The 27,249-nt window shown below is 38.1% G+C and overlaps 5 protein-coding genes across 7 annotated transcripts in view; 1 reads left to right on the top strand and 4 right to left on the bottom strand.

Moving 5' to 3' along the window:
• Positions 1 to 630: 630 nt before the first annotated feature.
• Positions 631 to 4,989, top strand: LOC124444735. 3 transcript variants are annotated; one of them, XM_046995371.1, is made up of 6 exons: positions 631 to 928; positions 2,203 to 3,191; positions 3,700 to 3,885; positions 3,967 to 4,160; positions 4,232 to 4,506; positions 4,584 to 4,989. In XM_046995371.1, the coding sequence occupies exons 2-6, from the start codon at positions 2,206 to 2,208 to the stop codon at positions 4,845 to 4,847; spliced, it is 1,905 nt and encodes a 634-aa protein (XP_046851327.1). In that variant the 5' UTR covers positions 631 to 928; positions 2,203 to 2,205; the 3' UTR covers positions 4,848 to 4,989. The 3 variants fall into 3 exon arrangements, with proteins under 3 accessions (XP_046851327.1, XP_046851329.1, XP_046851328.1); XM_046995373.1 differs by having other exon boundaries at positions 632 to 928; positions 3,988 to 4,160; XM_046995372.1 differs by lacking the exon at positions 631 to 928 and having other exon boundaries at positions 2,093 to 3,191.
• Positions 4,862 to 7,038, bottom strand: LOC124444738 (G-protein coupled receptor 26-like). Its single transcript, XM_046995378.1, has 2 exons — positions 6,854 to 7,038; positions 4,862 to 6,117 (listed from the first exon to the last, which is right to left on the bottom strand). The coding sequence occupies exon 2, from the start codon at positions 6,030 to 6,032 to the stop codon at positions 4,965 to 4,967; it is 1,068 nt and encodes a 355-aa protein (XP_046851334.1). The 5' UTR covers positions 6,033 to 6,117; positions 6,854 to 7,038; the 3' UTR covers positions 4,862 to 4,964.
• Positions 7,039 to 7,349: 311 nt separating this feature from the next.
• On the bottom strand, positions 7,350 to 9,874 carry LOC124444740 (UPF0047 protein YjbQ-like). The gene is made up of 3 exons (XM_046995384.1): positions 9,750 to 9,874; positions 9,377 to 9,668; positions 7,350 to 7,649 (listed from the first exon to the last, which is right to left on the bottom strand). Exons 2-3 carry the CDS (start codon positions 9,651 to 9,653, stop codon positions 7,492 to 7,494), a joined length of 435 nt encoding a protein of 144 aa, XP_046851340.1. The 5' UTR covers positions 9,654 to 9,668; positions 9,750 to 9,874; the 3' UTR covers positions 7,350 to 7,491.
• Positions 9,875 to 10,427: 553 nt separating this feature from the next.
• Positions 10,428 to 21,795, bottom strand: LOC124444737 (peroxisome proliferator-activated receptor gamma coactivator-related protein 1-like). Its single transcript, XM_046995377.1, has 10 exons — positions 21,722 to 21,795; positions 16,142 to 16,369; positions 15,692 to 15,722; positions 14,955 to 15,002; positions 14,515 to 14,560; positions 13,669 to 14,230; positions 12,214 to 12,335; positions 11,700 to 11,761; positions 11,535 to 11,621; positions 10,428 to 10,614 (listed from the first exon to the last, which is right to left on the bottom strand). The coding sequence occupies exons 1-10, from the start codon at positions 21,785 to 21,787 to the stop codon at positions 10,493 to 10,495; spliced, it is 1,374 nt and encodes a 457-aa protein (XP_046851333.1). The 5' UTR covers positions 21,788 to 21,795; the 3' UTR covers positions 10,428 to 10,492.
• The window catches only part of LOC124444734 (exocyst complex component 6B-like), a 14,008-nt gene continuing 5,079 nt past the window's right edge, over positions 18,321 to 27,249 (bottom strand). Inside the window, exons 15-31 of the mRNA XM_046995369.1 lie at positions 26,652 to 26,723; positions 26,339 to 26,388; positions 26,225 to 26,272; positions 26,033 to 26,138; positions 25,383 to 25,439; positions 24,927 to 24,979; positions 23,094 to 23,158; positions 22,964 to 23,010; positions 22,203 to 22,282; positions 21,804 to 21,858; positions 21,652 to 21,724; positions 20,757 to 20,863; positions 20,417 to 20,497; positions 19,729 to 19,789; positions 19,466 to 19,539; positions 18,931 to 19,043; positions 18,321 to 18,827 (exon numbers count right to left, since the gene is read on the bottom strand). Of these exons, the coding sequence (XP_046851325.1) occupies positions 18,698 to 18,827; positions 18,931 to 19,043; positions 19,466 to 19,539; positions 19,729 to 19,789; positions 20,417 to 20,497; positions 20,757 to 20,863; positions 21,652 to 21,724; positions 21,804 to 21,858; positions 22,203 to 22,282; positions 22,964 to 23,010; positions 23,094 to 23,158; positions 24,927 to 24,979; positions 25,383 to 25,439; positions 26,033 to 26,138; positions 26,225 to 26,272; positions 26,339 to 26,388; positions 26,652 to 26,723 (1,272 nt within the window). The 3' untranslated portion in view covers positions 18,321 to 18,697. The remainder of the gene's footprint in view (positions 18,828 to 18,930; positions 19,044 to 19,465; positions 19,540 to 19,728; positions 19,790 to 20,416; positions 20,498 to 20,756; positions 20,864 to 21,651; positions 21,725 to 21,803; positions 21,859 to 22,202; positions 22,283 to 22,963; positions 23,011 to 23,093; positions 23,159 to 24,926; positions 24,980 to 25,382; positions 25,440 to 26,032; positions 26,139 to 26,224; positions 26,273 to 26,338; positions 26,389 to 26,651; positions 26,724 to 27,249) is intronic.

The raw sequence follows: 27,249 nt of genomic DNA, 5'->3' as shown, positions 1-27,249 counted from the left end.
CAAGGACATAAAGGTAGACATCAAGGTAGACATAAAGGTAGACATCAAGGTAGACATAAAGGTAGACATCAAGGTAGACATAAAGGTAAACATAAAGGTAGACATCAAGGTAGACATAAAGGTAGACATAAAGGTAGACATAAAGGTAGACATCAAGGTAGACATAAAGGTAAACATAAAGGTAGACATCAAGGTAGACATAAAGGTAGACATAAAAGTAGACATAAAGGTAGACATAAAGGTAGACATAAAGGTGGACAAAAAGGTAGACATCAAGGTAAACATAAAGGTAGAAATAGAACTGTCAAGGAAAACTTCCCTTACCTATATGTCTGTGCAACACATTCAAGAATTGCAAAAGACACTACAACCCTTTTGTTGGGGATAAACTTCAGAGCATGATAACGAGAACCTAACAGTTTATCCCCGCTATCCCTCCTTGTCCCATACTGATATTCTTAGCTCCCTGACGCCCGACCTGAACACACTTCCCCCTTTGTTCGACAATATTTGCATTTCAAGATATTGAGCTTATAATTTGTCTGTCTATGATAATTTTCAGCTGCGCGCATTCTGCAATGTCATGCTGAGTTTGAAATTAACCCGATACTTCCAAAACTCTCAAGAAAATTTGTGTTAATCGAAAAAGAACGCCGAGCATTACAAAAGGAAAAAGATGTGTGGTCGTGAAGGGCGGTTTCTTAACATCGTATTTGTCACATTAAACACATTTATCGTATTTTTCGTCGACCGTACTCGACAAATAAGATGAAAATTTATTTTTGCACTGTAAGACAAATTGTTGGAACAGACGAAGAGAGAAAAACCACCGACGACTTAGGAAGTCGAGTATCACATAGAGGACAAATAATAACAGATCAATTTATGAGATTGGAATGTTTATTCGGAAAATCCATCATGATAGGAGGTAAGTGAATGTCTCGCTGTTGAAGGAAGAGGAATGTTCAAAGTTCCTTTGAGTTAGGGACCGTCCCTACTACGTTCATCAAGAGGGTAGTGGGAGTATTTATTTATATATTCCATTGTGCTCGACTGATTTCTTCTGAAAGCGAATTTTCTGCTTCCTTAAGAAAATTTCTTTCAGAAAGTAATTCAGCATTACTGAACATATGAATGTAAACACACATTCGGTAAAACAGGTGGAGGTACAAATTTTTCCTTGTGCACGACACTGGTGCATGATCATTAAGAAAGTACCACGATGCATGCTCAATAAACAAGCGAGTTTTATACGCCAGATCAAAGACGACAACATTGCACGCGAGAATCTTGTTCTTTTAATAACATTGTGAAACAATGAACCGCAACAGATCATATTTATTCGAATTAACAGAAAAAAAATTGCAAAAATTGATTTTCTCCTCTCGCGAGTGGGCAATGAACATTGGAATATCGAAGGTGTAGAATATTGAAATCAAAAATTTTTAAACTAAAATAAAAAATAGTCATGATATCTGCTGCGATGCCTTTTAAAAACGAGCACATTGACCCTTGTCTCCTAGCAGTTCTTCTCGGTGGCTTATGTAAATCACGTACCGACAAAAAAGATATCGCAGCATGGTTTGATTAAAAATTGTATAATTCCACAACATTCTTTGCAATAAGCATGCACATCTACGGCAACACAAAAGATGTTGTCTAATTTATTTATATTAAAATGCTAGTACACTATACGAATGAAAAAAGATGCAATTCAATCATACACGCAATGTAAATTTAATAAACGTTTCGCAAAAAACGGGAGAAATGCAATGAATGCAAAACAGACAAAACTTTCCAAGCATTTTCTCGCCTGACCTGAGACCACAGATATATTAAGCAAAGATGAAAACAATGAAATTGTCCAAATTGCACAAACTGTTATCGGCGGATAAATTCCCTTTCTTTAAAAAAAGCAGCAGTTTAATCAATAGTCAACCCGCGAGAGAATCTCGAAACACTAAACACGCGTGTCTGGGTGTAAGATTTGGCTTCGATAAATTATTAAGCTTTTCTATTAGAGGTAGCGTTCCATGTATATTAGTTCAATTTGATGGCCCCACGTGCGCTACTTATAGATGTATATACGTCAGCAATCTATTTTTAATATGTCTATGCCCGAGACCGTATAAAATACAGTGTACGTGGTGGTATTGGCCAAAGAGTAAACATTTTTAGGAGTTTTTACGTTTAATGTTTTAGTGAATGATGCAAAGGAAGAAAGTGACAATCTTATGTTTGATAGCAATCCTATCCACCATCTTATGTGGACAATTTTTCAATCATTTCGTGATACAGCGAGACGTATGCATCCATTGTGATAATGGACCAGAGAAAGGAATTTTATACGAAAATACATCCCCCGCAAGCGAAAAGAAAAGATCCGAAAATAGTTTAGAAGAAATATTGATGATTTTAGGAAACATGAACGAATTGGAAAAAATATCGTTCGGTGACGAGTACGAACAGCTGGTCGAGATCTTAAACAGAATCAAGGAGAGGCAAAATTACAAAAATTTATTCCCAGCAAACATGACAGACAAACACGGTGCAGAAACAGCAGAAATTCAGGAAATTTGTCCGGAGAGATTTCTCGGCAAATCGCTCCTCTACGGTTATCCTTTTTTCCGTAAAGGTTTCGCCACCTTAAATTGTTCCCAATTCATTTCTCTGCACAAACTAGTTACATTAGTCTTTGATGACTTACACTCATCTTACATGAATTCCACCACGCACGAGCATGTCCTCAGGGGGGTACATCAATACTTTCCCAGCCTCAAAGTGATATTTATCACAAGAAACAAACCACGAGGGATCGATAAAATCAAAAGTCATGTCCAAGTGATGAATGTCGAAAAGGACTGGAAACTAGGCAAGATCTGGACAAAGGCATTGGCCCGCGTGACAACAAAGTATGTCTTGATTGGTAGAAACCTCGCGAAATTTGATGACGACGTAAATCTTAAGAGACTAATAAGGATCTTAAGTCATAATCCGGATGTAGCTATCACTTCCGGTGCCTATAGACAACGCAATGGTTACTGGGATAGCGGTTGTGAGCAGTTACGATTACGGAACTTCACTCTAACATTGCAAGGCGGGTACTTCATGTCGTCCTGGGATTGTGTCGTCTGTGATTACACTTCGGGTCCGTGGATGGCGAGAAAAAAAGATGTAAGACTGGATAAGAAGTAAGTGTTACATAACTTTGGGTATCTTTAAACTGAGAAAGCGTAGCAGTAAGAAACGTTCGTTGTTGTCGTTCGAATAGCATAATCAATGCTTATTTCAACTCAAGCTTTACCTCACAATTAGAAATTGGGAAGAGGAACAAAACGAAACACTGCTTGAAGCCTTTAAAAAGCGTATTTGCCGAGGTAAATGATAACAAATAATCTTGCTAGTTTCTAAAATCTCACTTATCCCTGTTTTACACGACGGGTGACGTAATTTCCTCTTGTCTTAAGTATAAACATCAGCGGAGTCTTAGTTTTCAATGAAGCGGACGTTGCATTTGATGAGAAATCTACCGAAATGCATTGCGTCATTAGATTTATTTTAATGTTCGTTTTCAACAGTTCTCTTTAGAACTACCTACGTAATAGTTTTCATTTAAGATGGCAAATACGCTATTCGAAACATTGTTTGAATTCATGCTGAAAGAATCATTTTGAGGAAAGAACAACACGCTATTTTCAGGCTTCATTTCGGCGTATTCCGCGATATGTTTATGCGTTTGAAAGAAGAGAAGAAAATTGTGGTGAGTTGCCCGGATGTCATGTTCAACGTAGAAACTTTGAAGCAAGACCAAGATGCTTGGTATTTGGACTTTGTCAAAAAACACGATATCAAAAAGATAGTTGAAAGCTCCGGACTTGTGAGATGGTAAGACTAACTTTCTTTACCATCCATTCTTGGAAATTTCTTTCTTTGTGTGTGTTTCTGGTTCAAGCATCGTTCTATCAGTCAGCTCTCTTGTTCACCGAGGTTTGGCTGCAAGCGCGGAGTTGCGCACAGACAAGGATCGTCGTGTTCAAGACAACGTGGTATGGCCGTTCCACCATGTGACCTAGAGAACCTCGCCGATGCCATCAAAACGGTTATGAACGAATGCGAAAAGGCGGGATTATTTTGCGAGCTACAGGAAGGAACATTGCTGGGTAGGTTGATTGATAGCTTTCCGAAATTCTAAATTTCCTTAGATCGTAATTAGCAGCGTCTTAATGTTCAGGTGCTGTCAAACTAAACAAACTTTTACCGTGGGAAAGAGATGCAGATATCACCTTCCAAACAGCCAACTACACCGCTCTCAAAGCTCTTGCACCGACTTTCCAAGCCGCTGGCTTCAGTGTTACTCCATACGACGGCTCAATCTGGTGTTGCGTTGACGGCCGGAAGGCTGGTGGAAAGATTGTCATGGACGTTGATCGCTGGAAAATAGAGTTATATGGTCAACATCTTATGGAGTCGGAAATACTCGTCAGCCGCGGAGAAAAGCCGACAAAGGTATGATGATGATAAGATTATGAAGGAGAGCTTTCCGTTACGCAAGCATTTCATTCCCAACCTTTGCGCACATCTAGGTGAATTTCGCCGGGGAAATGATCACGGTGATGAAAAACCCGGGACTTTTTGCCCGGAATCGCTACGGCAGTATGCTGTATCGTCATCAGGAGCATTGGATTGATTTGGGTGCAAAATCAGGATGGCATTTCTATAATCCAAACAAGTTCGAAGAATGTGAGAAACAAGGACATTCAGGGTGTTTGAAGCAGTATAACACAGATGGTAATTTGCAGTTTGATATCAACACATGCCCCTGTGTATCCCCGCTTATACATGAATGACCAAACAATAGTGGTTAGAGGATGCTAATCTTAAATAATTATACAAAACATATTGTATGTAAACAGCTAAAAAACTATAGAGGATATCGCCAATCTGTTATCTGAATGGTGAAATGATTAAATATTATCATTAGTTGTTTGATCTTGGCTGTATTCAGAATACTTGCTGTTCTCGCGGTCAGCGGATGTCATCGCGTTGTTACTGGCTCTACGCCTAGCGAACTCTTGGTTAAGGTGGGTTTTATTCATTATTCTAACACGAAGTCCCGATGGAAGAATGGAGGAGAAGGCAGAACGAAATTTTCTTTGACATAGACCGTAAATAATGGGATCTAGAGAACTTTTCAAGAAGTTCAGCAGCTTGACAGAGATCGTTGCAGCCACAGGTAACTGTAGTGTGAAACCATTTTGCAACTGCAGTAACTTCAACGTAATATATGGAACATGACAGCAGAGAAACGCTGCAACAACGAAGGTTATATTACGGGCCGCTCGGGCCTCACGCTGTCGACCGATATCCTTCCGAATAGCCACAAGTTCTTGGATTCCAATTGCTCCAAGCTGAACGACCGCTGGTCCAATGCGTCCAGAATGACGTTTCGCAACATGAAATATTTTATAATATGCCGCAAGCATGATGACCAGCGGAATCACAAAGTTAAAGAAATACAACGAATAAATATAGAGATGCTTCGGTGCATGATGGGAAGACGGAGTGAACGTACAACACAAAAAACTGTCGTTGAATTGATACCAGCCTTGGGGGACTGGGACGAGAGCAAAAATTATAGCTTGAATCCAGACGTAAAACACGGCATACAGCGACTTTTGCATCGTCATTTTCGCACGATATTTCAGCGGTTTCATAACGGCGTAAAAACGATCAATTGAAATTAGAACCAATGCGTGTATGGCACAAATGCCGAGCAAATGATTAAGAAAACCGTTGAGTTGACAAAAGAACGACTCAGCTAACCACGAACGATTAATCAAGACGCCAAAAAAACCGGGCATCAAGAGAAGAGCAATTAAGAAATCACAAACGGCTAGATTGACAACGAAGATGCTGGAACACTGCTGTCGTAGCAATGTATTACGATAAACGGTGTACATTACGAGAAAATTACCAAGCAAAGCCGTCACGAACATCAATCCGACTATTATTCCCATAAAAATTGCTTCCATCAATCCACATTGCCGTTTGACTTTTCCTTGATAATTTCGAAAAGTGTACAACAACTAAACTCGTCGTGATAGCTAACGCAGGCAACTGCAAATCAATAAAGAGTATATGTGTCGTAATTTGCTTTTATAAGCATCAATTTAAATGATCCTATCTTCTATTATTTAATTGAACTATGTGATTGGACAATTTAGAGGAGTGGACAGCTGTTTCGGTGCGCAAATTGTCCATCGCATACGTAGACAGTCGAAACGTGAAAAAATGCTAAGAGAAATTTCACATTCAAAAGCAAAAAATTCGCCTTACCGGGACCGTGAACGATAATACAAACCGCGCGAGTTGTTAATGGGTGAGTATGCAGGTGACTTTGAAAGACAAGCAAGCAGTTTCTAAGTTTGCACACATTGATACACGGACATACCGTAGATCTCTTAATGTTTTATTCAGGCGTCGGGCAATTTTCTCTCGCATCACAATAGATGATGGCAGACGTCATTGTAACCGATTTTAATGCACCTTCCCACATGAAACAAAACATCTGAAAATGGTTAACCAATAGTAAACATGCCGACCGTGGTTCCCACATCTGAGAAACCGAACTCTTAACTGTAAATTATTTTTTTGGTTTCGGTTTCAACAAGATAACGCTCATCGAAGTTCTAATTTGAGGCAAAATCGTAGACGCACGGAGGATAATTGACGCATTTGCAGAATTTTGGTTCAAGTTGTCGAGAAAAACTAAAATTGCAATTTTTCGTACTGATTAAATTTCCTTGAAACTCGTTGACGTCTCGGTCAAAATCATTTAAATTAAAGTACTCACAGTTCGCCCTCTGTCATTTGGTTAATCTCCATCAGAATAATCGACTTTCGTCTAAAAGAAAGATTTCCTCAACGAACGACAATGAAGTGCACGAGACAATGACTCGAAAAACGAAGAAAACCGGTGAAAGCAATTAGCAACATAAATATACCTGAAAGACAACGCGCTAAAAGTCTCGCGATGAATATGTAATTTTCGAATAATGAATCGTACGTATTGGACTGTAGCGTAAATAAACGCCTCAAAAAAACTGGTCAAGTGACATTTTAACACCTTATCAATGTCTTTAGGAAAGCTTTTACACCGCATTATGGAGCAAAAGCGTCCTAACGTCGTACAATTAGCAAAGATACATAAAAATATATTCAAAGCGGTTGTTTACACAGTAAATGTGAAACATAAGCCCGTAGAAAAAACATTCTTGCAAAAAACTTACAAAAAAACATTCGTAGAAAAAACATTCTCGCAAAAAAACGTAAAAGTAATCGAAGCACAGTTTATCATAAAATAAAGATATATTTCATTTTCGTGAGCATACTCAGTGTATATATTGATTTGAATATCGCCAGCAGTGTTCTATTCAAAGGAATCTTTGCAAACACATACATCAAACTGATCAAGGTACTGAAAAAAACAAGTCATTTACGAACACCTTGCATGGTAACGACGATATTTCTTGAACTTGCATGATCTCTATGTTCGCATAACCAAACTCCCTGCCACGTTCCAAGATTTAATCTACCGTCGGTGATGGGAATTGTCAAACTGGCGCCCATTAGGCTTGTCTTGACATGAGCTGTTAAATTGGAGGAGTTATTAAATCGTCAAAACCACACTGACGACGAAAATGAAAAAAGAATGTAGTTACTCCCAAAATGCTTCTAAATGAGGCTGAAAATGTTGTTTCTACAATACCCAGACATACAGCTTTCTTTAGTGTGTGGAAATGTTGTTTCTACAATACCCAGACATACAGGTTTCTTTAGTGTGTGGAAATGTTGTTTCTACAATACCCAGACATACAGCTTTCTTTAGTGTGTGGAAATGTTGTTTCACAATACCCAGACACACAGGTTTCTTAGTGTGTGGAAATGTTGTTTCTACAATACCCAGACATACAGGTTTCTTTAGTGTGTGGAAATGTTGTTTCTACAATACCCAGACATACAGGTTTCTTAGTGTGTGGAAATGTTGTTTCACAATACCCAGACACACAGGTTTCTTAGTGTGTAGAAATGTTGTTTCTACAATACCCAGACATACAGCTTTCTTTAGTGTGTGGAAATGTTGTGTCACAATACCCAGACATACAGGTTTCTTAGTGTGTGGAAATGTTGTTTCTACAATACCCAGACATACAGCTTTCTTTAGTGTGTGGAAATGTTGTTTCACAATACCCAGACATACAGGTTTCTTAGTGTGTGGAAATGTTGTTTCACAATACCCAGACATACAGCTTTCTTTAGTGTGTGGAAATGTTGTTTCTACAATACCCAGACATACAGGTTTCTTAGTGTGTGGAAATGTTGTTTCTACAATACCCAGACATACAGGTTTCTTTAGTGTGTGGAAATGTTGTTTCTACAATACCCAGACATACAGGTTTCTTAGTGTGTGGAAATGTTGTTTCACAATACCCAGACATACAGGTTTTTTAGTGTGTGGAAATGTTGTTTCTACAATACCCAGACATACAGGTTTCTTTAGTGTGTGGAAATGTTGTTTCTACAATACCTGACATATGGTCAGATGACATATGGTCAGACACTTTATGAAATATAGGGATATCCCGGGACATTTCTATAGGTATAATTTGATCTTTGGTAATTTAATTTAAGGATTCCTACTCATGATCTTACACACACACAAGAAAATTTAATGCGTCTGCTGGTATGAGCACAGTACAGAAGTCGACCAAATAGTCATTATTTAATTTATCACAGTTATGTATGTAGATGGGATTTGAGGGATTTGGTGCAAGATTTTATATCTCTCAAAATTATGGAGGGGGACTTGAGCCATTCCCTAACCCCCCCCCCCAGTGTCTGCCACTGCACTAGTTATTGGAAATGTTGTTTCTACAATACTTGACAAACGGTCAGGTCCCTTTAGTGTATGGAACAGGGTTGGATCAATACTTATTTGACAGAAGTGGTGCATTGTTATCCTTGCTAAAGTTGCAAGGACCTCGTGCTATTGTGCATTTTTAGACTTACGGATTAGTGAACCTGTGTTATTAGCTTTTTGAAAAGTTTTTGTATGTTTTGCTGTCAATGAATTCACATTTAGTAATTCATTTCATATTTAATGTTTCAATAAAAACATGCATGGTAATACCTCAATTGCAAATGGTGGTAGTATAAAATATGCCATTACCTTTGAAATAAGAAGTTCTACTTTCATTTAGTCTTACAATTTCCCTGCACCCCCAGAAAATCCCCCCCTGGAATGGAAATGTTGTTTCTACAATATCAGGCATATGCTCCGGTCCCCTAGTGTATGAAACCCTTATTTCAACAATACCTGGCATATCATCCGGTCCCTCTAGTGTGTGTTTATACGGTGCTGTTTCAGGTGCCAGTTTATTCAACATCATTTCCATATCCCGTCTCACTGTTGGATCCCAACATTCATTTAAACTCAAACTTGCTGAAGTATGTTGCAAGCACAAATTTGCCAAACCAATCTTGTAATTCTTCAGTTGCTGCAGTTTCTTTATTTCGTCTGTAATGTTGTGAACGCCTCTCGGTCGCGCTTTTAACGATATCGTTGTTTGATACCAAATGTTTTCGTTCGACATATTAACATTGAATCTCTGTATAACATATTAAGACTGCTCCAAAAGGTCTATTTCTGATATAATTGAAAAGCAGTCAACACAACATAAAAATACTACCTTAATGAACCTAAACTATGATCAACCAATCCTTCAAAACAAAAAAAGACACCACATAGCAAAGAAGGATAATTACTTTTTGCCAAAAATTAAAAACTTCTTCCCTGAGTTCACTCCGAATCACACTTAATAACACAATACTTCATGTAAGACAAACGAAATCTTTTTCGCATTTTAAGCACCCTTGATCAACCATCAAAAAATAAAGGGTTTCATCTTCCCGCCCCTTGCTTAATTTTAAACGTCGAACAAATTACTCTTAAATACTCCCACCCTCTCAAAAACAAAGCATCGCTACGTTCTACGTCAATGCTTTACGAAATTGGATGAAAATATCAATCTAGTTTGTAAAATGTAATAGCAGGATTTCGCGTTATAATCAGTTTGTTTCTCAACTTGCAGATCATAATTATGGTTAATATGTTACCTTTGTACACAAAAATCCTCGAATTCTATGTTGTGTTCAATAAAAAATATGTCCTGGGTGTCCGTTGTTGCGACAGAAGAAACAATGAAGATGTTTTTTGTGGGGGCACAGAAACTCGTAATAGCAACAGTAATTTTAATATATTTCACAGTCATTTCAGTCGGGAAAGTGTCCTTAATAGCGATGAGTTCGTAAAAGAAGAGTTGAATGTACATTAAATTGTGTGTTGATAATGGATACTACAACTAGAATAGTTTTTTGATTTATTTTATTTTCACATCAATATGATGATTCATCCACCAACTTTAATAATATGTTACCCGTTCAATTGTTTCTGACACATGCGCAATAACGCATCGAAATCGTCGTCTTCGGCCATGCTGTCGTAGACGTCACCATACGTTTCGTGGAGTTCTTCCAGATGACTTGTCGTAGAATCTGAAATGAAGTCATGAAAAACGATGAGAATGTAAACGGTTAGAAAATGTAAGTATGTCATTTCACATTATAAAATAAACACAATGAAACGGCTGTACTGATTGGTCTAGAGCTGTACAAAAATCTGAGCTAAACCAATCAAATCAACCATAGGAATCAGTCAGTCAAAGAGAATTTACTGATTGGTCTAGAGCTGTATTTGCATTAGCCTGTACAAAAATCTGAGATAAACCAATCAAATCAACCATAGCAATCAGTCAGTCGAAGAGAATTTGCAAATCGATCATGAATACATTTTCGAGGAAAAATTAAAACGTTTACTTTAAATTTATCTGTTTCGCATTATTGTTATTTTATAAAAGAAATGAAAGATGTTTTTCGTGTGCAGGTGCAACCCTTGACCTTCGGTCTCAGGTTTGCACTGATCTGCTCTCAAGTTCTCCCAAAGTCTCCTCGGTTTGCAAAACACAGTAAACACAGTGCAAACACAGTAAACATCTTTTATTTCTTAACTAAATGTTACTCTGAATATAATGTATTTAACTTGTGCCTTTTTTGAACGTCACCTCCCTGTTTTAGGGTGATGTCATTGTAAATTTTGGTTTTCATCAAAGCAGGCGCGACACGGTATGAGAAGTTTGCCTAAACGCATCGTGCCATTTAATCTTGTAGCTATCTTTATTTTGGTTATCAACAATTTTTTAAAGAACTAAGACAAGAACGCCATTCGGCGCAAAATATTGAAGACGTTAACCGCGAGTCCACAAACAAGTCTTTGTTTTACTTTAAACTTTACCAAATGATTTCCCCGTACTTGGATGGCCTCATTTAAACTCGATACTTTGATGGCCTCATTTATACACGGACATCGACCAATCAAAGTACGCGTTATATACACGACATTTTAGAAAAGAAATTACCGAAATCGACGTAACTGCCACCACAAAATTGACGTCTGCCTCCGAAGCACAAATCAAACTTTGGTTCGTCAGGAGATGAATTACCATCTAAAAGAAGCAAAATACTTTACACAAAACAAAAACAAAAAAAAAACATAAAGAAAGCAAAGATCACAGGTTACATACGCTCAACACAGTCTCGAGCATCAGCAGGATGGGAAAACGTTACGAAACCATAATTATCACGGCTGTAAAAAGTAAATAACACAAAAATCATGTTTGTTCCATGTAAATAACACAAAAGTCATGTTTGTTCCATGTAAATAACACAAAAATCATGTTTGTTCCATGTAAATAACACAAAAGTCATGTTTGTTCCATGTAAATAACACAAAAATCATGTTTGTTCCATGTAAATAACACAAAAATCATATTTGTTCCATGTAAATAACACAAAAATTATGTTTGTTCCATGTAAATAACACAAAAATCATGTTTGTTCCATGTAAATAACACAAAAATCACGTTTGTTCCATGTAAATAACACAAAAGTCATGTTTGTTCCATGTAAATAACACAAAAATCATGTTTGTTCCATGTAAATAACACAAAAGTCATGTTTGTTCCATGTAAATAACACAAAAATCATGTTTGTTCCATGTAAATAACACAAAACATCAAAGATCCTAATCGCACTAACTTTCCAACGCGCAAATGAACGGAGATTTTCTCTATCGGTCCAAATTTCTTAAATCGCTCCCAGAGTTCGTCACGAGTCGTGCCATACGGCAATCCTCCCACGTATATTTCCCTACGCTCTTCCTGCAAAAAAAACTTCGATATAAAACCAGGGGACTGGAAATAGTGAGCTGCTGCGTTTGAAGTGCCGCTTATGACGCAAAGTTTCTTAAATAGAGGATCTTAAAGTGGCCCCTTACCAGCAAAGTCTCTACGATGAAAGCTCGGCGAGATGAAAACTGAGCATGCTCAGTATCGAATCAGTTTCAATCATTATCATCTGCGGGAGTACACTACTGATATATATAAAGACTGGATAACGCAACCTAAATTCTGGTGCCTTGAAAATTTTGAAGCCAACTTTTGACAGCGGCGGCCATATTGGACTATCCACTTCTGGTATATATTTTATAATGAATTTTTATCATATTTTGTATTCTTGATGTTTTCTCTTTCAGAAATCATGCCGAATATTTTATTATGATATTTAAGCAACGTGAAAAGATTTCTATATGAAATTTAGCAAACATGAGATTTTGTTTAAAACCTTTCTATTACAGTCATGTCATCATAATAATTCTTTTTTGTCCCAAGAGTAAAACATATGATCCAAAATAAATGCGAGAGTAGCAGTTTGTTATATGAAACCTAAATAAAAACTGAAAAAGTGGACAGTCCAATATGGCCGCCACCCGGCTTCAAGTCAAGCACTAAGCTGTGTTATCCAGTTTTATACATATCAGTGGAGTATACATCCTATGGAGATGATTCTCATTTGCAATATCAAAACTTAGTGAAATGTCTAACGTATGGGAGAAAAATTTTGTGAATTAGCTCAAATCGTTTTCCTGTCATGGCAGTTTAAAGTTGCTTTTCAACGGACCTTGTCCGTAGTGGCATGAAGCCTGGGTCGAGCCAATTCTGACGTCACCCATGGTAGTTGCTATGCTTATCTTGTATTGGGATATCTCTTGCGTGACGTCACAAAAATAAGTCGTTCCATGCTTTTCGAACGACAGACAAGGTCCATTAAAAAAGGAGCATTTTCTGCGAACTTCCAACACCCATAAAAATGGAATGATTTGCCAAACTTAAAAACTATTTTCACAGACATGTTTGAAGTCACACCTAAACTTATTATCGCAGGTAAAAATTTCAGCTGAAAGGAGCACTTTAAACAAAAGCAATTGTGATCAACGTTTAATGGAGCATTCTTCCAAAAATCTCACACTCTTAATAAAAGGTTACAGAATTTAACAAAACAGCGAGACACGTTAAGACAACAAGTTACCAGCGAAATTTAATCCAAACTAGGGCGCCCACCCCCCCCAAAAAAGACCTCGTTGTACATCCATCCCTGGACAAAATCATTAACTAAACCGAGAAGAAAACATCACAAGCAGGGGGAGAAACAAACCTTTGCTATGTCCACAATGTTCGACCTTCCTAACTTGAAATCAACTTTTCTTTCATATTCAATATCCCGGATGTATTTCGACGACGACGACGACCCTCCTTGACCCCTCTTCCTACGTGCATTCGACCTGTCCACGTATCTCTCACGTGATCGTCCGCGATCATCACAACTTCCACGTGACTCTCTCCTGACTTCGTAATTTCTTTCGTTATTTCTGACTTTATCTCGCCTTTCGAATGTATCTCTCAACGAGCGATGTTTTTTTGAGTAAATTTCATCTTCGGAGCTTCGGGCATCGCTCGATGTCGACCGTGTGTGTCTTAGTTCATTTCTTTCCTTGTCTTTAGAGCGATATTTTCTCTCTTTACTCATTCGTTTCCTCTTTTTCAATTGACTCTTGTCGATATTATTGCTCGAACCATTTTTTATGTGAACGTCATTATTATTCGTTTCTCCGGAACTAGTTCTTGTTGAGTCTTTGTTGCTGTTCTGTTGCCCACCTTTTTCGATAGCTTGTGTGTTCACCTTATTGTTCAAGCGTTCATTCCCATCGTGTGTATATCTGGTGATGAAAATTTTTTCATTTTAATATGCTTATTGTGGTATATTACAGTGGTGGGAACAATTTTACTTAGGTGGGGTGGGTGGGGAGTGGCAATCGCGTTCAACTAAAATGCGCCCAATAAATTTAACACTTTAAAAACTACGACCAAAGGCCAGAGACGGTCACAGCAGGTGTGAATAATAATAGTGGGCTCGCGGGCATGCCCCCCCCGGAAAATTTTTAAATAAAGAAGCATGACACTGGTATATTAAATATAAGAATCAAACAAAGCAAAGACTTACCCTGGTGATGGTGCAGGAGTTAGAAGGCCAGCTGAATTACTTATTGCTGTCAATAAAAAAAAAATAACTTCATAATGAAGCCAAAAAGAAACATAAAACTTTTAGACATTCCTGTTTTTAGAATCAATTAAAAGAGCCACAAGAATCAGAGGAGGACACAAGTGTCTGAGGGGGGCAGGGGTGGTCCCCTAATACTTTTCAAATAAACACATTGATTTATATTTTAGTCATTTAGACTTGAGTTATTTGAATATATTATATGCCCAATATCTGTTCAAAATTATAAATTATCATGTGACTTGTTTTGCCATTTTCCTCACATCTCCCCCCCTTGCAAATGTCCACCACCGGTAAGAAGGCAGATTTGCAGAAAGGGTTATCACTAAACAAGGAGGGGGTACTATTGTGAAAAGTGTAGGGAAAAAATCATAAAATCAAACCTTCTTCAAACTTATCCAAAAGATCACCTAAATCGCTTGCTTCTATCCCTACAAACCAAGAAAAAGGAATTGAGCCCCTTCTCTTAGACAAATACACAGACTTTTGTTTTTATTGAACGTGTCCTTCATTATACTACAGTAAACTCTGAGTTTTGTGATCATCTCCCGTATCATGCACATTTGGTTGTTAAAGACGGTTTGTAAACGACATAATGAACTTGAATTTTTTTACCCTATCCATGTTATATATACATACTTCATGTTATATGTACATACTCCATGTTATATGTACACACTTCAACTTGAATACAAAAGTACAGATTATTTAGTCATGCAAATTACAACAAATGAACAGTACTACATAAGCATCAACAGTTTCAGGCAAGTTAATTTTTGTTAACAATTCAGCATAAAAACAATTTTATGTTTGGGGGCATAAAAATATGGTCGGTGGTTACATTACGCAGGTGGTCACTCATTAATAAACATTTTAAAGAAGATCTTATTCATGCTGCAAAAGCAGCCATTGACAGCTTGTGGTTGCAAAACAAAGGGATCACAAAACACAGGATTCACAAACATGACAAAGCACAACTAAACAAACAAACAAACAAACAAACAAACAAACAAACAAGGATGAATATAATACTAAAGTCTATGAATGAGAAAAAATATGAACTAAGGTTTGGTTACTAAAACAACGCTTGTTAACTACACTTAATCACATGTTTTTATACCTGAACCAATTCTTTCTTCTGCATTTCCAATCTAAAGAAACGAATTTTAAAATGATAAAGTACACCATAGACAATAGTTTCCACGTACAAACTCAAACATCTCTATTCAAAACAATGAAATACAACAATCTTTGTGGAAAGAGCGAACACCTTTGTAATTTTTCACATCATTACTACGGGGTGACAGAGAGTATAATAGCAGATAAATTATTTGAATATGATAGCCATGTATCACATTCAATAGAGTGCAATTCGATGAAAAGGGTTTTACACAATAATTTTCGTAAAATTTCAGCATTTTCGTCGACTTCCGGAAAACTACCAACACACGTGTCATAGTAAAATGCCATTTTATATATCGAAAAAACATCATCTATTATGGAAAGGTGAGCGAAATTCGCGTTACATTCTCACTAATTACATTCCTCTTCAAAGGATGAGTTCATTTACCTCGCTGCCATCAACGTAAGAATATTTATCTTGTGTTGTGTTGTCATTGTTAAGGTGAGCACATGGTTCCACGATGGCAATCTTTTCCATATTCGCAAGGTGGTCAACTTCATCGATGGAACTTCTGACATAATCGTGATCAATCAATATTCGCTTAACGTGCTCCACGCTTGTCGTACCCATATTTCTAATGTTCGTTTGTAAATAGTGATCAATACAACGCAATGTCTAAACTCGAGACACCACACGACAAATCGCCATCTTTGAATGATGACATGCGTATAATGACGTTGCAGGCGTGACGTCACAACTGGGCATTGTCGATATGATACTGACTCGACTAATGACAATTTAAATCTCGCCTTACAAAATATTCTTTACAAATGCTACGCACATTAAAGCAAATGAATGATTTTATTTAAGAATAGAATTTTAATGGCTGGTAAAGTATGGCTAAATATTATCGCATTCCGTTGTAAACAACAGAATCGAGACCCAAATAATCATCTTAATTCGAAGCGTCGATGGAGTACGCTTTCTTGAGCTCCATCGTTTCGGTATGAACAATTCGACTGATCTTTTGCAAGGCCCCATACTCGTTGTCTAAGCACTCAAATTTGAGGATAAGATCTTCAACCCTTGTTTGCATATCTTTGTAGAAGCTGGCAGGAATGCCGACGACAAACCTCGATGAGTAGGACTTTATCGATTTCGTTGAAGGCTATGGGAAAGAACAAGGGCAATTTAGTAGAGTGTGGGTCGGTTCGCCTAGCGCAAAAATGAATAGCCAAATCAAATTACCGCACTGTCAGCCTGTTTCTTTTGTGTCATATCATCAAGTGGTTGCGCATTGTCTTTCTTTGTCTCGTCACGATTGGGAGTCTCATCATCCCTAATCATGCTTATAAATTCTCTGAAGTCCTTTTCTTCGTCGATAACTGGATCTTCTTTAGTCGGAGTGGACGTCGGTCTGAAACCCGTTTGATTGCTCTCCTCTGAGTTCTGCATATTATTCATGACCGTCGAAATAAGATCATCCAACCCTTTCTCGTCCTCGTGAACAGTGCTTGTCATCATTTCTTCCTCAACCTATCCAATAAAACACAGATCAATCCTCCTAAAGTACACTATGATAGTGTTAAAGTAAAGTAAATGATTTGAACCCGGGAGTATCGTTACATGTTTGTAAATGTAGATCGTCCAGGTTGGTATTGTCCAGGTTGGTAGTTTTGACTCTGAAGATGATTACCGCTAAGGTTGTCAAAATGCCAGTCAACAACAACAAAAACAGTCCTTCTCAGGACTATACCAACCTGGACGATCTACATTGACAAACATGGATAGTGTTGAACTATTGTAGACGTACCGTAGGCCCAGCGTACTCTCTTTTTTCAAGAACGTCATCCGAAAGAGTTTGGTCCATCTGAACATCATCTTTGCCAACTGGACGTTGGGCTTTCTTCTGTTCTTCGGGGGGAATCGTTTCTCCAGCGTCGCCGAGCAATTCTTCAAAAGCGTCTCCAATACTGCTTTCCTCTAAGCGGGCAAAATCTTTCTTCAGCTGCGGTTCAACAGTTGCTTCAACCTTGTTGTTGTCGAACGTAGGCAAGTTACTCACGCGAGTTTTCTTCGTCTTGAATATTTTAAAACTCATTTTCCTGGAACAAGAAAGCTTCACTCGGTAAATCGCTCAAAAGACCATCAAGCGCCTGGCATGAGCCTTTTATACCAATCAATTTATAACAATGATTTGCAATCAACGGTTTAAAGACAACCGGAAAAGTCATTTCCGATTCGCTATTCCTTCAAAAACACCCCCAAATCATACTTCTAAACGACAAACAGCGAGACGTTCTTCATTTTCCGAATTTGAACATAAGACAGAACGCAATAAGGAAAATATCTCCATTCCCAAAACACCATCGACAGCCATTAAAAAATTTGCTAAAAAGCTTTGATTTAAATCTCGATGAACTCGACAAATGTTGTAGAGAGTATGTTATATTTCTCATACCAACTAACCAAGCAGCCATAAACCTCACTTACCTTGTGTTCAAATTATTTTGAACAGATGACAGCGATGTGATTTTTAACGCGATGCAAACGTACGACGACGTCAACAAAGAAATCCAAGCGAAGATTTACAGCAACTTACAAAAGCTAGCGAAGCATATCACGGTTGTGAAACGCAAACAGTATATTCATTAATAGATAATTAGTACATATTCATAAATGTTGATTAGAAATTCAAACAGAAGACAGTTCACTAATGTTACTACGATATTCGAACGAATCCAAGGCGAAATGGTTTTTTAAAGGGCTCAAGAGTATTGTATATAAGACAGGGATGGATTTAGGAGGGTAGGGAGGGTACAGGTCCGGGATCGCACCCCTCCAAGCTTTGGCCACAGGAGGTACGGCAACAAGTAACCACTGAAATTTATTCCAAACCAGAACACCCCCCTCGTATAAAACCATCGCGAATCCATCCCTGATTTCTGAACACTTTTCTAAAATATTGAAAGACCTCCCTCCCGTACATAATACGTTATTGGTTTAAGAAAGAGTTCGGTCGTAGTCGAGACTTCTCAGCTTCTTAATCGTGGTTTCCCAAAGTTTTTTCTTTTCCTTGTCAACTTTTCGGAGGTTCAACAGCCCCTTCTTCTTTTCAGACTCGGTGCTCAATCTGATCAAGTGAATAAAGGCACAAGCCATCGACACAAGATGTTTGAATAGAAGTTCAAAAAATATTTGTATATGAACGTAAGTCGCGAGAAATGAAAACTTACTTTTCCAACAATTGTGCAGCGACAATAGGATGGACTCTCAAATATTTACTGTGTTCTTTTCCATAATCTGCTATGTAAGTTGACCAGTCTTCGGACAAGAGTAGGTCAACCAACTAACATGTAAAGGCAATTTTAGTGTTCTCGATTGAAATGAAACAAAACAAACATGTTTATTTTCCAGTGGCATAGCCCGCCCGCCCATTAAGTCTAGCAATGCGGAATTTTTCCCAAATCTCGCTCACTGAAAAACAATATATTTCCTAAAGCGTGCATGAACATCCCCGCCGGAGAACGAATGAGCAGCACTTTAACAGATGTTGTCTTTATAAACTGTTGTGTACACTTAATGATATTTCTATACTTTCAATTTTAAGGGGCCAATAGTACTCATTATCTTGTCCTTTGCAAGCCCGCCTCCGTACATTTCTAAAGAAATGAACGAGGATAATGGTCTGGGAAGTTTACAGAGCAGGACCGAAACCTATAGGCTGGCTACGTCACTGTTATTTTCGCAAAAACCACATGTCGTCCTAACCTGCCTGAGTTCTGTAAACGTCAGTTGCAATGTACCATCGTTGAATCCTTCCACAGGATTAGAATTGGCAAATTCTGCAATCAAAAGTTAATCGCAGGTTGGCTACAATGTCAGTAACTTCGCCAGCCTGCGTGCAGGCTCCACGGGGGAGAGACTGCCGATTCGCCGTCTCTACATTCTCTCGCCCTAATTTTCTCTCCCCCATAGAGACTGCACGCAGGCTATAACTTCGCATGTGAAATTGAAGAACTCTTGACGCGCACCTTCACACTGTCTTAAATCTTGGTTAAAATCTTTAAGACCGTTCATGTTCATCTCGCGTATCTAAAAAAATACATAATGTTGCACGAATATCCAGGAAATGTAAGTCTGCGTACTTATGAGAAGTATGAAACAGTACGGAGAAGAACCCGAAGTAGTGTCAGCTTACGACAGGTTTCCGTAAGCTGAGGGTCGACTGTAATTGCCTTATCACGTGTAATTACCAATGATTTAGAACCCAATCCTCTAGATGTCTTACTGCCGAGTCATGGTGAGGCAAGGACGCCATCTTGAAAGATGGCGAAAAGCAAAACTCAAAATGAAAAATAAGCTAAAAGAAGGTTTAAAAAACCCAATGCATCAAACATTTTAAAAATTACACCCGTACTATCAACTTTGCAACTGTATATCAACTAAGAAAAAGCAGAGATTAGTCTTAAATATCGTCAGTTTTGCAACCTTTCAAGATGGCGGCTTGCCTCACTCGTTGCTATAAAATTTTGGAGTCAGATACCTAGTAGATTGGGTTCTAGGTCTTTAGTAATAACCCGTATGTTTCCTCCAATGATTTGAATTTCAGTTTGATACTCATTGCTTTATTCAAAGATCTACCAGATTGTCGTTAATCACCACACCAGACACAATTTCATACATGAAAAATGAAAATAAAAACGCAAAGCGCACACTTACGCTTTCATCAACAAGGAATTCTCTGAGACGATTTGAAAGATGCTTACATGACGACATACACGCGGTCTGCGCGACATTTCCCTGGGAACAAATGACATAAAAGTAAAGGCTGATTTCCATTCAGTGCAAATTGTCGTGCGATCGACTTTTTGAGATCAAATTTCTTTTTCCAATTGTAAGCTCTCGACCAGAACAGTTTCACACTGGTGCACGCGATTTAAAAGAAAGTGGTCGCAAAAAGTAGATTGCGCGACAACTTGCACTTAATGGAAATCGGGCTTAAGAGTTGGACATGAAACCGCTAAGGTTCAGGTGTGTACAGGTCAGCTGTACAACTTACGGGAAGGTTGGTGAAAGTTAGAAACGTAACTCGAAGATACGTGAGTAGGTCAACAAGATATTCACTCGGTTGATTTTTACTACGAGACGATGACCAATTGTAAGAGGCTGAAACAAAAGCATAAAGGAATAAATGACGTTTTCATCCATATGCTAAGATCGCAGATAGATGAATGCAGGGATGGATCCACGATGATTGTGTAGAGGTTTATGACGGGATGGGGATGGGGGTGGGGTGCGCGCGCTCTAGTCCAGAATAGTTTTTGTTGCCGTACAATGTTAAAATATTTTGGTTAAAATCTGTAACCTTTTTATTACAATAGGGAGGATTTTAGGAAGTGTGCTGCATCAAGAACTAATCCCAATTTCTTTTGCTCAACTGTTAGGAGCATTGGTATTTTGTTGGGAAAGTGCCACCCCCACCCCCCGGCACTACTTTCCTAAATTCATTCCCGTAATGCAAGGGCATTTCCACACTAGAAGACAGCTAAGATGTCGTTAATGCTAAAAAAAATTTTGAAGATCTTTTCTCGTGAAATGGCTTCGATGAGCAATCTCAGTTGCATGTGCTTCACGTGTTTTACACTCGATGACCATAATATAAATTAAAGCGTCAACCTTTAGCTGAGGTCGTGTTACAATAAAATTTAAGGACGTCCTAAGGATTGAGGTCGAGATAAGGTTTTGAGGTTATATTTGCGATTGATGGAGCACACTTCTAAAAATCTCTCTCAGTCAACGTGTACGAGTAACAGAACTTACAAAAACAAGGCACGGCAACACCCTCAAAGTCCCCACCAAAATTTACTTCTAACGAGAGCACCCCTCCCCTCTCCCCCAAAAATCATCCAGGATCCACCCCCTGGCGTAAAAACGGTCAATGATTAAGATGTTACCAAGATCAAGAAATTCGTCCATCTTTTGATTCAACTTCTCATACACACGCTGCTCAGCTTCGGCACGAACATTCTGCGTTGTAAAAAACAACGGGGATGCGACAGAAAAATACATAAAAGTACAAGCAAGGGCCATTTGTACCAATGTGTACCTTAAATGCCCCCAGACCGTAAACCTTAGCCACGTTCTCGTAGTCATTAGACGTCCTAACATGAAATAAACACATCATTTTAATTTGTAGAAAGCCTGGTACACACTAGTCCTAATAGAGCTAAGAATCGACAGTAATATGTGCGTCAAGTGCTTTCAGTATCCCAATTGCTACAATTCATTGTTTATACAAGCCTAAATATGTCGCATATCGGGGAATACATGATGGAAATAGAAATCGTTGCTAGGTGATGAGAGATGACGTTTTAAATGACATTTGCTTGATGGTTCAAACTTCGCTCGTTAATAATGTGATTTTTAGGTAAATTGTGATTCGGGTTGTTTGGCGTTGACGTAACTTAAAGACTCTTACAAAAATTGCAATTACAACAAACGTTACCCGGTCATTTCTCTGACAAAAGCTTCAAGACTTTCGCTGGCCGACTCCAAGTGTAAAGTATTGATCGAAGTTTGAACAGTCTGAATAAAGAAGAGTTTGCATTTGATATTTTGGGCACTCTATGTTGGCTAAAGTGCCAATGAAACAAAAATTTTGCTATTTCAACAAACGTTTCATTGAACAGAACTTTCAAAATGAGAACAGACTTCGTAAAACAGACGACGAATAACTCTTTTCATATTCAAAATATTGACGTTTTTGTCATGTCATATTTATACAAGTAATCACATCACAACGCATGATAAACATTTAAATTTTTAAATGCATACGCTAATATGTTACTTCAACCAAAAGTTGCCTGGAAACTAAAGAATTCAGAGTTCCATTCACAGTGAAGTATCAATGCTATATGAAATCATGTCTGTTCATTTCAACCAAAAGTTGCCTGGAAACTAAAGGATAATTAAAACTTTGCAGTGACTCATTATGCCATAAGACGTAATAACTTAAGCAAATCGTTCGCAACTAACACTTGAATATGTTGAGAACAAAAAGAGATGTACATTAACCGTTTTAGAAATCATGTCGTCATTTCAAAAGTTCTTTCCCATGGAAACATAATTTAAAATGTAAAATCTTCGTTTCGCATGCGCTTTAACCCTTTCTGTGGCAGTGTGGCTGATCTGCAACAACCACCAAACGAAATGGCAAATAACGTTTTGAAAAAACTCGTCCCTCTAATGAGTGTAAGACCAACAAACCTGAGCAAGGGTTAATTTCTTTTTCCGTATCACGTTGTTGAGACAAGCTAAATCATAGAGGTAATAGCAGCAAAACAAATGTCAAGAACATACGGGAGATTATTCAAAGTGATCATGTGCGAACAGTAACCTGCCAATGTCTTCGTAATGAGGAAATTTGTTGAACGTCTCAAATTATCACCAATGTCCATTTGACTAAACAGAAATTTGACAAAATAAATGTACAGGAGGTGATAGGGGTTGCAGATGGTTGCTTGGTAACAAACAGTGCTGCTAATCTCCAAACGAATGAAGAATAAGCACAGGATAAAACATACTGCGATAAACAAAGTCCACTTGACACCCTTACCAAAGATATGAGTTACTTATATGAAAAACAATAACTTGAGTTTGCAAGAGGACCTTGTTTATCGGAGTATGTTTCATGCTATTTTTCTTGAAATTGTCTGCTTGGAAAAAATTTTATTGACATGCGTATACCACGCAATTGAAGAAAGGCAAGTGTAATTTATATTTAATGGAGGACAGTCCCCCCAAATATCTTCCACTAATGATTTAAAAGTTACAGAATTTGACACATTAAGTCTGACGTGGTAAGCGATACGCGTAAATTAGCCACCAAAATCTAATCCAAACTTTAGCACCCACCCACCCCCCTCCCCCCAACGAATTCATACTGGGTCCATCTCTGACAAGCAACAATAGATACTGAATACTTTTCTTGATAAGGAGAGATATGAAGGTATTTTGGATTTGCCTAACGTTACTATAGAACTAGTGTTGAACGACCTACACGCTACTATGGAAGTAGTGTTGAACGACCTACACGCTACTATAGAAGTAGTGTTGAACGACCTACACGCTACTATAGAAGTAGTGTTGAACGACCTACACGCTACTATAGAAGTAGGGTTGAACGACCTACACGCTACTATGGAAGCAGTGTTGAACGACCTACACGCTACTATAGAAGTAGGGTTGAACGACCTACACGCTACTATGGAAGCAGTGTTGAACGACCTACACGCTACTATAGAAGTAGTGTTGAACGACCTACACGCTACTATAGAAGTAGTGTTGAACGACCTACACGCTACTATAGAAGTAGTGTTGAACGACCTACACGCTACTATAGAAGTAGTGTTGAACGACCTACACGCTACTATAGAAGTAGTGTTGAACGACCTACACGCTACTATAGAAGTAGTGTTGAACGACCTGCACGCTACTATAGAAATAGTGTTGAACGACCTACACGCTACTATAGAAGTAGTGTTGAACGACCTACACGCTACTATAGAAGTAGTGTTGAACGACCTACACGCTACTATAGAAGTAGTGTTGAACGACCTACACGCTACTATAGAAGTAGTGTTGAACGACCTACACGCTACTATAGAAGTAGTGCTGAACGACCTACACGCTACTATAGAAGTAGTGTTGAACGACCTACACGCTACTATAGAAGCAGTGTTGAACGACATACACGCTACTATAGAAGTAGTGTTGAACGACCTACACGCTACTATGGAAGTAGGGTTGAACGACCTACACGCTACTATGGAAGTAGGGTTGAACGACCTACACGCTACTATGGAAGTAGGGTTGAACGACCTACACGCTACTATGGAAGTAGTGTTGAACGACCTACACGCTACTATAGAAGTAGGGTTGAACGACCTACACGCTACTATAGAAGTAGTGTTGAACGACCTACACGCTACTATAGAAGTAGTGTTGAACGACCTACACGCTACTATAGAAGTAGGGTTGAACGACCTACACGTTACTATAGAAGTAGGGTTGAACGACCTACACGCTACTATGGAAGTAGTGTTGAACGACCTACACGCTACTATGGAAGTAGTGTTGAACGACCTACACGCTACTATGGAAGTAGGGTTGAACGACCTACACGCTACTATGGAAGTAGGGTTGAACGACCTACACAAACATTACAAACCTAAAATTCAAATTTTCATAAAATTTCAACGATGCCTTGATGAATTCTTTTATCTAAAACAAAAGAGACAAAATAAAGTAAATGGTTTGAACCCGGGAGTATCGTTACATGTATGTGGATGTAGATCGTCCAGGTTAGTAAAGTCCTGAAAATGACTGTTGTTGTTGATGTTGACTGACGTTTCGACAACTTTAGCGGTAGTCATCTTCAGAGTCAACCTGAGAAGGACCGTTTGTGTTGATGTTGTTTGACGTCTGGACAACCTTAGCGGTAGTCATCTTCAGACTCCGAAGATGACTACTGTTGAGGTTGTCGAAAAGTCGGTCATCAACAGTCGGACATCAACAGTCCTTCTCAGGACTCTACTAACCTGGACGATCTACATCTACAAACATGAGAGAAATCTGAGATAAAATTTCTGCTAGTGCTGTCATACACGCAATTCAAAAGCTTTACCTGCGCATAGACCTTTATCACACATTCCGAGAAGTCGATTCTTTTTGGGAAAGTTTCCTAAGGGATGGTTACGCTTGTAAAATCAATTCACCACAATGAAAAATACTTGTGAAGTAACAACAAAAAATACGTGCTCTGATTACTCTATAGCTGAGTTTGCATTGGCCTGTGCAAGCTCAATTCAATTATATCAACGCGTGTGCTGATTGGTCTATAGCTGAGTTTGTTTTAGTCTGTGCAAGCTCAATTCAATTATATCAACGCGTGTGCTGATTGGTCTATAGCTGAGTTTGCTTTAGTCTGTGCAAGCTCAATCAATTAAATCAACGCGTGTGCTGATTGGTCTATAGCTGAGTTTGCTTTAGTCTGTGCAAGCTCAATCAATTAAATCAACGCGTGCGCTGATTGGTCTATAGCTGAGTTTGCATTGGCCTATGAAAATCAAAACATTTGTTTCAGATTTATCTGTTTCGCATTATTGTTATTTTATAAAAGAAATAAAAGATGTTTACTGTGTTTGCACAGGCTTATGCAAACCTCGGAGAGAAAACCTGCTCTCGAGTTCTCACAAAGGTCTCCTGGGTTCGCATAAGGCCCGTGCAAACACTGGGTAAACATCTTTTATTTTTTTTACTAAAATATTATCACACCAGTTTAAGCTGTTCGTTGTAGCGTGGGAAATCTCCAAATATCTCCAAATATTCTTGTTTGGTTTGGCAAACAATTGGATTGTAGTTGTCCTCTTCAAAAATTCCACTAAACACACAAAAATCACACATCACGGACGGTGGACATTCCACATTTTTCATCCGTCACGAGTTTTTCCGTTACATTTTACTCACTCAAATATGCCTTTCCAGTGTTTCATCAAAACTGTGTGGTATTGTTGTCTAAGTGAAAATAGAAAGTCGTTTGTTGCCTTCATTCAACAAATCTTCGGAAGTTTCTCTACTCACCCCATGCCAAATAGAACATCGTTTATGTGAGAGACAGACAGTCCATAGGCCTGGGAACGAGAAAAAAATCCAGTCAAAGATATAGTGGAACGTATGGTGAATATAACGGAAGGTAATGAGAAAAAAACCCCAGTCAAAGATATAGTGGAACGTATGGTGAATATAACGGAAGGTAATGAGAAAAAACCCCAGTCAAAGATATAGTGGAACGTATGGTGAATATAACGGCAGGTAATGAGAAAAAAAAATCCAGTCAAAGATATAGTGGAACGTATGGTGAATATAACGGCAGGTAATGTTGATTGATTCTCACAGATAGTGTATTGCAAAACCATCCGATCAATTCCTTCACTTTGATCAAAAGGTTTGTTTCTTCAATGTGGCCCTAAAAACGAAAACTTCTGCTTTTATATTCTAATTTATCCATTGATAACCTGCTCAACAAATCAATTCAAAAAAGGGAAAAAATCGGACCGACTGTTAAAGCTTACACACTGACTCTTTAAACTTAAAGACTGATTCTTTAAACTTAAAGACTAATTCTTTAAACTTAAAGACTGATTCTTTAAACTTAAAGACTGATCCTTTAAACTTAAAGACTGATTCTTTAAACTTAAAGACTGATTCTTTAAACTTAAAGACTGATTCTTTAAACTTAAAGACTGATCCTTTAAACTTAAAGACTGATTCTTTAAACTTAAAGACTGATTCTTTAAACTTAAAGACTGATTCTTTAAACTTAAAGACTGATCCTTTAAACTTAAAGACTGATCCTTTAAACTTAAAGACTGATTCTTTAAACTTAAAGACTGATTCTTTAAACTTAAAAACCGATTCTTTGAACATGCAGTAAACATAAAAGTAAACAATTCACAGACTAACTCTTTACGCTTACAGACTGACTCTTTAAA

Source organism: Xenia sp. Carnegie-2017, unplaced genomic scaffold (genome assembly GCF_021976095.1).
Source record: "Xenia sp. Carnegie-2017 unplaced genomic scaffold, XeniaSp_v1 HiC_scaffold_21, whole genome shotgun sequence".
Lineage (NCBI taxonomy): Eukaryota > Metazoa > Cnidaria > Anthozoa > Malacalcyonacea > Xeniidae > Xenia > Xenia sp. Carnegie-2017.
The sequence above is the reverse complement of the archived record's forward strand: the minus strand, read 5'-3'. Positions and strand labels throughout refer to the sequence as shown.